This window comes from Gopherus flavomarginatus, chromosome 15 (assembly GCF_025201925.1).
Source record: "Gopherus flavomarginatus isolate rGopFla2 chromosome 15, rGopFla2.mat.asm, whole genome shotgun sequence".
Taxonomy (NCBI): Eukaryota; Metazoa; Chordata; order Testudines; family Testudinidae; genus Gopherus; species Gopherus flavomarginatus.
This window is the reverse complement of record NC_066631.1, coordinates 10,666,161-10,674,498: the sequence shown is the minus strand read 5'-3', so window position 1 is coordinate 10,674,498 and position 8,338 is coordinate 10,666,161. Positions and strand designations below refer to the sequence as shown.

The 8,338-nt window shown below is 42.9% G+C and overlaps 1 protein-coding gene across 2 annotated transcripts in view; it reads left to right on the top strand.

Moving 5' to 3' along the window:
- Positions 1 to 86: 86 nt before the first annotated feature.
- CIT (citron rho-interacting serine/threonine kinase) overlaps positions 87 to 8,338 on the top strand; it is a 104,717-nt gene continuing 96,465 nt past the window's right edge. The window contains exons 1-6 of one of the 2 annotated variants that reach the window (XM_050923570.1): positions 87 to 184; positions 3,406 to 3,530; positions 4,701 to 4,842; positions 6,360 to 6,535; positions 7,269 to 7,370; positions 8,050 to 8,192. In XM_050923570.1, the coding sequence (XP_050779527.1) occupies positions 3,435 to 3,530; positions 4,701 to 4,842; positions 6,360 to 6,535; positions 7,269 to 7,370; positions 8,050 to 8,192 (659 nt within the window). In that variant the 5' untranslated portion in view covers positions 87 to 184; positions 3,406 to 3,434. Of the gene's footprint in view, positions 185 to 3,405; positions 3,531 to 4,700; positions 4,843 to 6,359; positions 6,536 to 7,268; positions 7,371 to 8,049; positions 8,193 to 8,338 lie in introns of those variants that run through there. The other variant, XM_050923569.1, reaches the window with a different exon arrangement.

Genomic DNA, 8,338 nt, shown 5'->3' with positions numbered 1-8,338 from the left:
TTTTTCCGCCGGGGAGGGGCTGGCTGGACGCACCAACGTGCTCCGAACGGAGCGGAAACGTCCCCAGAAGGAACATTGGGGATTGGCTAAGGCTGACGTCCGCCTCGTGTCACCGGAAATGATGATGTTGGGGACGCTACACCCTGCTCCGTTCAAACCTGGATGGCGGCAAAGCAGAGCGGCGGTGGGTAGAAGGGCGTGGGGGCTGCTGGGAATGTAAGAGGTCTTGGAGAGCTCGTTTGTGTGTCTGTTTATAGGGGAGCCGGGCCCCTCCGTGGAGCAAGGGGACTCTTTATTCCTCGCCGACTTTCCTGGGCTCCCCCTGGACCTAGGGAACCCTCCCCTTTTCCTTCGGTTGGAGGAGTGGCACAGCCCCCGCCAATTAGTCTCCTCTCATTCGATGTTGGAGGTCTTTCTGGAGGGAGGTGGCCCTTTCCCCAGCTTTTGTTAGGGACGTGGGGTCGAGCCCCCATCCCTTCCCTTGGAGGAGCTGAGCTCTCTCTGCAGGGAGGGGTCAGCCTACCCCCACTCCCCTCTCTTTCCTTGGAGAGATGGAGGTGTCAACCCCCCCACCCCAATTCCCATCTCATTAGGCATTGGGGTCTTCCTAGGAGCTGGGCTCTTCCTGCAGAGAGGGCTAGCCCCTTAAGTCCCCTCTCTTGGAGGGAGGGGGTCAAGCCCCCTTATTCTCTCATTGGGGGCCTGCCACTCCCTTCAGGCAGGAGGTTGCCAGCTCCCCCCTCCACCACACACATTGAGGCATCGCTTGGGTGGGGGCAGCTCTCAGCCTGTGCTTTGGGAACAGAAGGTTTGATGGTGACAGATATACTAGGGCTCGCCTTACTAGGTGGGATGGATGGCCCTTAAACCATTTGGTTATGAAATGTTGCAGTGAGGTGTCTTTTCCCTATGATTTGAGTGCACGAGGCTAGCTGACAGGCCTACTGCCTGGTTATGAAGCAGGTACAGTAGAACCAGTGGCGTAGCCAGGTTTTCAATGTAGGGGGAGCAAACATTAAAAAGGCGCCCTCCCTTGGCTCCTCCTCTTGCCACGCCCCCATGGCTCCTCCCGCCCCCCCCCTTAACCCTGAGACTGGCCCAGGACTCCTGCGGGCTTCCTGGGAGTGCGAATACCCCCCCATCCCCTCGCAGTCCCGGGAGAGTCTCTCCTGCCCAGCGCACTCTGCAGGTATCCCCCGCTGGGCTGTGCTGCCCGGCCCCACCCACAGGGTCTTATCCCCCCTGCCCCAGGTTCCTGCGCCGCGCCAGAGGCCCCACCCCACATCCAGACAGCACAGCCTGCGCCCCTGCCCTGCGAGCCCAGCCCCAGGGAGCCCCTCACCCGGACTCCACAGTGCAAGGCACCGGACACCCCTTCCCCCCCCCCACTCACCTTCCGTCCTGCGCTTCTGCCTGTCCCCGGCATGCTCCCGGTGCTCGGTGCGCTCCCTGCAGGATTCGCCAGCCAGGCGGCCTTAAAGGCGCAGGGGCCCTTTCCCCTCTCCCTGCCCACTGCATTAGCAAGGGACGGGTGGGGGGGGCGGCGGGGAGCGCTTGGCTGCTGAGCTCTAAGCCGAGGAGCTGGCCCTCGCTCCTCCAGCCACGTCTGCTGTCCCCCCACGGCTCCTCCGGCCGTGCTGGTGGCAGTGCTGGCCGGCAGGTGCTGCTTCTGCACTGGCCTGCCGCCCCAGGGCTCCTCCGGCTGTGCTGTTGGTTGTGCCGGCCAGCAGGCGCCGCTTCCGCGCCTGCCGCCCTGAGGGGAAGCGGCAGCTTCCTCTTAACCCCGTTAGCTACGCTACTGAGTAGAACCTCAAAGTTACGAACACCAGAGCTACAAATGAGCAGTCAACCACGAAGTACACAATCAGGCAGCAGCAGAGACAAAAGAAAAAAGCAAATACAGTAGACTACTGTGTTAAATGTAAGCTACCAAAAAATAGTGAAAGCAGCATTTTTCTTTTGAATAGTAAAGTTTCAAAGCTGTATTAAGTCAATGTTGGCAGCTGTAAACTTTTGAAAGAACCACGGTAACTTTTTGTCCAGAGTTACAAACAACCTTCATTCCCCAGGTGTTCATAACTCTGGGGTTCTACTGTAATGTTAACCAACAAGTTTTGTTACCTCTGTCACTGCTGTGAGGTGAGACTTTCTAAGCTGTCTCAAGGATTTAGATCCACAGTTCCCATAAGTTTAGTGGGAGTTGTACATCTAACTTTCCTAAACAGCTTTGAAAATCTTCCTTCATGACTAAAGGCACGGTGTGAGTTTACAGGTCCTGCTTGTGTATGAAGCCATAATTCTTCCTATAGTTATAAATTACCTTTAGATTAACTGTGGCCGAGAGAGATACTCTTTTCTCAATTATCAGGGGGTAGCCGTGTTAGTCTGTGTCCACAAAAACAACAAGGAGTCTGGTGGCACCTTAAAGACTAACAGATTTATTTGGGCATAAGCTTTTGTGGCTAAAAAACCTCACTTCTTCAGATGCATGGAGTGAAAGTTACAGATGCAGGCATTATATAATGACACGTGAAGAGAAGGGAGTACCTCAAAAGTGAAGAACCAGTGTTGACAGGGCCAATTCGATGTCTCAGTGTCTGTATCTTGCATGTTTGACAGCACTTTGTATGATCTCGTTTGCTGTTTCTCCTCTAAAGCGTATGAGGTGTGGTCCATGCCTAAAAATTAGATCGACCTATTTACATCACTTAGAGTTGTGAAAAATTTTGCACCTGTGTGATGTAGCTAGGTCGACCAAACCTTCATGGGGAGGTGGATTAACAACACATTCTTTTAACTGAAACTTGATAATCACAAACATTTCTGTTGACCTTATGCATCCTGGAGTTAGTGCTGGGTGAATTTGTTTTGGCAAGTAGTTTATTCACCAAAAAATGCAATTCTGGATTGACTGAACCTGTTCATGAATTCAAGTCAAAAATGAGGGAATAATTTCCAAAAAAGTTGAAATATTTCTTTTTGTACACTTTGGAAATGTCATTTTAAAAAAAATCAAAATGTCTCATTTCATTTATACATTTAGCTAGATTTAATTAGCTTCCCTTCATGCAAAAAAATGTTTAGTTTTGGGTCCAACCCGAAATGAAACTTTTTCAGTTTTTGATGTAGACAAGAAAAAGCAAAATATTATTGGTTCAGGTCACCCCACTGAACTGAAAAAACAATTATTCGCCCTGCCCTATGTAGGACTCTGTACTGTTACCCGTAGCTCAGAGCCTTCCACATGAAATATATTAGCAATAATGAGGTTCCTAGTGGACTTCATGGAGTCTTTCTCCCTAATTAGTTTTTAATATTTGTTTCTCCAAAAATTTTTTTTGGCTTAAATTGTCCGAGATTTCTTTTAAAATTTCCCCTTGACAGCCCTTCCAATTTTCTTTTTAGGATGTATATTTCTGGGGTAAACTGTGAAGATGCTGAAGTTTAAATATGCCGCACGGAGTCCGACGGAGCCAGCTTCCATGGAGCCCATAGCTAGCCGTGCTTCTCGGCTGAACCTGCTCTTTCAGGTATAGGGAAGCAGGCATCAGACTTGATGAACTGCATTTTGTTTGCATCTGTGTTCACTGTATGAAAATGTCTTGTCTTGTGTGGGCTACCAACCTTTGCCCAACTGACTTTTTGGAGGATGATAGAGAGGCTTCTTTCTAGAAGCTGAAAGTCTGCACCTAATTTGCATAAAGTATAGATGATTGCTGCTGACCATCTTTTAATATGGAGCTATTGCTCACATACTATAGATTTCCGATTAAGATGGAACATCTGATGCTGAATGTACTCTTCTGAGATGAAGATGGAACATTGCATGCTGGGACCTGTAGTCTTTGCCGGCTTCTCACTTGCACTTGAAGATGAGGGTGGTCATAAGCATCATTTGACTAACTAGCTGCACTTCAAGCATTTCTTTTTCAATTAGTGTCCAGGATTTAAACAGCCTTTTATTTCAAGTAAGAGTTGCTATGGTGATTGCTTAGATCAGGGGTTCTCAAACTTCATTGCACTGTGACTCACTTCTGACAACAAAAATTACTTCATGATCCCGGGAGGGGGACTGAAGCCTGAGCCCATCCGAGCCCCACTTCCCCGGGTGGGGTGGGGAACAGACCAAAGCCCAAAGGGTTCAGCCCAGGCAGGGGGCTGGTAACCTGAGCCCCACCACCCAGGACTGAAGCCCTTGGGCTTTGGCTTCAGCCCTAGGTGGTGGGGCTTGGGCTTGGCCCTGGCTCCAGGCCCCAGCAAGCTAAATGCCAGCACTGATGACCCTATTAAAACGAAGTCACAACCCACTTTGGAGTCCCGACCCACAGTTTGAGAACTGCTGGCCTAGATATTCCTGAAGCACATGGCAAAATCCATGGGCTAGTATAAAAATAGGACAACTTAAATCAGAAGCATTCAGAGGACCTAGAAAAAGAACACAGATGATGTGATTTGGCCTTTTAGCTGCCTTTTTTGAGTTTTCAAGGAAAAAAGTAAAACATTTGTAATAGTTGTGTGCATCACTAATCACTATCTGATTTATTTAAAACAAACCTCTAAAATATTATTTGTTTAATTTGTGAAGCAGCGAGGTTTTTTTTTTAGTTATGGATAATATATAGTCTGTTCCTATACATATGTTATTGATTTGAGGCTTTTCATTATTTTCTGAGACTCCATCTGCTGTTGCTTTTTTTCAGGGGAAGCCACCCTTTGTGACTCAACAGCAGATGTCTCCTCTCTCCCGGGAAGGCATCCTTGATTCCCTGTTCGTTCTTTTTGAAGAATGCAGCAATCCTGCTTTAATGAAAATTAAACATGTAGGCAACTTTGTAAAAAAGTGTAAGTTTTCTGAGACTAATTCTAGAACTAATTTGATGGATAGTAGTTAAAAGTATGGGCATTTAAATAACAAACTTAAATGCATAAAGCATTAATATTGCTGTCTTTGATTTGCTCCTGTAAATTACTTTGTATGGGCATCTCCTGCATTTATGTGACACTCTCCTGAACTTATTGGAGCTCTGTACATATGCAAAGGTCCACCTGCACAGTCAGCTGAAGGATTTAAAGTGTATCTTTTCTAATGTAATTTTGTAGTTATGATATAGTTCTATTCTAGGCCCCTTAGAGTACTGCATACAGAATTGTTCTGGCTATAAACCATTGACAGATGTGAACAAATTGGAAGGAATTTGGAGAATATGAGAATAATTAAAGGCTTGGAAGGACTTATTTAAGAAGGAAGATAAATATTTAATTATTTTAGCCTGGTGTAATATTTTAGATACCATGTATTATGCATGGTGTTTTGTGTATGTGAGCGGGTTGGTGGGTATATCCTGTAAGCAGTAGGTCGGCACCAAAGAATTTTTTTCAGTCAGAGTAAACTTATTTTACTAGTGATACGCTGAGATTCTAAAGAGAATTGCATTACAGTCAACTAGCATTTTTGCTAAGATCTAATTGCACAACATTTGGTTAAACAGAGTTTATAAGACTATCTATAATAGTTCCATCTGATGACTTCCAAGTATTACATGTAGAGTGAAACTACTAGTGTTTGAAGACTAAAATAATGGAGAGAGAGGAATTGATTATCATGGTCCAAGGAAGTAGAACAAGGAATAATGGGATAAACTGAGCAAAGGAAAATTTAGGCTGAATATCAAAAAAAAAATTGCTAGTAATTGCTATTAGATTATAGAATAGTCTCTCTCAAGGGATGTTGTGAGGAAGTGGTGAAAACCCTTCCATTTGACTTCTAAAACTAGACTGGACAAAGTACTGTAACACAGTATAGCAGTGGTTCTCAAACTTCTGCATTGGTGACCCCTTTCACACAGCAAGCCTCTGAATCTGACCCCCCCCTTAAATATTAAAAAAAATGTGTTTTTAATTTATAACACTATTATAAATGATGGAGGCAAAGCGGGGTTTGGTGATGGAGGCTGACAGCTCGTGACCTCCGTGTAATAACCTTGCGACCCACTGAGGGGTCATGACCCCCCGTTTGAGAATCTCTGCAGTATAGAGACTAATCTTGTATTGGCAGAGAATGATTGAGATGGTCTAATAGGTCTCCTTTATTTCTGATTTCTCTAAAGCTATGAAAGGGGCTGAGTTATGGTTGCTGTGCAAACTATCTTTGAATTTCCTGACTCTAAAATCACAATCATAACTTTGTATTTGCATTTTTTAAAAATTAATTTTGCTTGATGTAAGTAAACAAACAAATTATAAAGTGATTTAATACTTATTGAGGGCTTGGAACTAAAGGAGTATTTCTTCCTTTGCTAGAACTGTAATCATCACAAAATGTCACTTGCCTAATGTAAAATAACTTCCATTTTGTTCAGATTCAGAGACTGTAGCTGAGTTACGGGAACTGCTGCCCAGCGTGAAGGATTTTGAAGTAAAAAGTCTGGTGGGAAGTGGTCATTTTGCAGAAGTACAGGTGGTGAGAGAGAAGGTGACTGGTGATGTCTATGCTATGAAGGTGATGAACAAGGAGTCCTTGTTGGCACGAGAACATGTATGTGCATTCATTTATGGTATATTCTTTTAATTATGTCAGTAGACCTGCAAAAGGTGACCTAGTGGCTGTGAGCATTTTCTGTCCTCTATTATTAAACTTTGATTAAAAACTCTAATGGGAAAGATGGTTCTAACTTTGAGTAAAATGATATAATAAAGAATTACTCTAATATTTCAACAATAAATTCCACCTCATGGTGTTTGGGGTGATTTGGGATTAACTAGATTGATGGAAATTTTACTGAATGAATTGCATTTAAGGTAGCATTGTCATGTAATGTTTCACTATGTATTTTTTGCAGAATTGGTTATAGGATGCTCAGTCCTAATTGTTCTTGCTCTTATCTGATTTTGTTTTTCCTCAACTGAGTGGTGGTATTATTTACAATTTTTATTATGGAAGTGCCTAAAAGTGCCAAATGAGATTGGGGCTTCATTATATTAAATATTGTGCAAACACATAATGAGAGATGGTGTTACCCTGGAGAGTTTCCTATCTAAACAAACAAGGCAATGAAGTGTGGGAAGGGAAATAGAGGTACAGAGAGGTGAAATAACTTTTCCAGATCACACAGCAGGTTAGTGGCAGATAATGGTTTGTAAGTAATTTTTGAATAAATGGCACATTATAAGCTTATGGCAATGATGGATGTTCCTCTGGAGCTAGGGAATTCTAATCCGTTCTGCTACTTTTTATTAGGATTAAAACAAATCCATTTTTATTTTCGTAGGTGTCATTTTTTGAGGCCGAACTGAGTATATTATCTCGGAGTAGCAGTACCTGGATCCCACAGTTACACTATGCGTTTCAGGACAAAAAAAATCTCTACATGGTAAGTGTAGATTTTTCTCTCTTCTGTGGTATTTAAGGTTGAACTTTTCTCTCTTTTTTATTAAACAGCATTGTGGTGGCTGGAAGTTGAACCTTTCCTTCTGTAAATTCTCCTACACTATAAGTAGGCTTGGCAGAATTTTTGATTTTTTTTTTAAATAATTTCAGTGGATAATATTGATTTTTTTTTTTTATTTTAAGCATTTTTCTATTTTTATCAATTTAACTTTTCAGAGTCGAGCAAAATTATAGGTCCTAAGCTTTTTTTTCCTAAGATTGTTATTGATATATATTTTTGCAGTTGTGGGAAATTATGCAGAGTCAGGCAATAGGGTGTGTGTCAGACAATTATTTAATGACAGACACTAAGATTAAAAAAGTTAAAGCTTTATAAATGTTAAAACAAGAAACTGTCAACATTGTATGTCAAAATTTTAGCCTTAAACTCTAATAAGCAACATTTTTCTTTCTTAGCCTAGCTGTAAATTTCTGTCATCAATGAATATAGTTTTCAACTGATTTGTGTATGTACGGTGAAATTGATGTTTATCTACATTTACTGATAAAATATCCTTCCAAGCCTAACTATAAGATTATCTGGCCTATGTAGTATTTAAGGGCTTAATGGGATGTCTTTTTGTGTGTCTGAACCACAACCATGTCTCTAAAATTTCATTCAGGTTATGGAGTATCAACCTGGAGGAGACTTATTGTCACTCTTAAACCGATATGAAGACCAACTAGATGAACGTATGGTGCAATTTTATTTAGCAGAGCTGGTTTTGGCCATTCACAGTGTCCATCAGATGGGCTATGTACACCGGTAGGTGGGCATCTCTTTTAAATACACTTAGGATTTTATCATAGTTCTGGAATGAGTATTAGAGTGGTGAACTCCAAATCTCATAGAACATCTATTCCAAGGTCTGTCTTTCATACGTGTTAGGAAAAAAATTAGAAAACGAATTA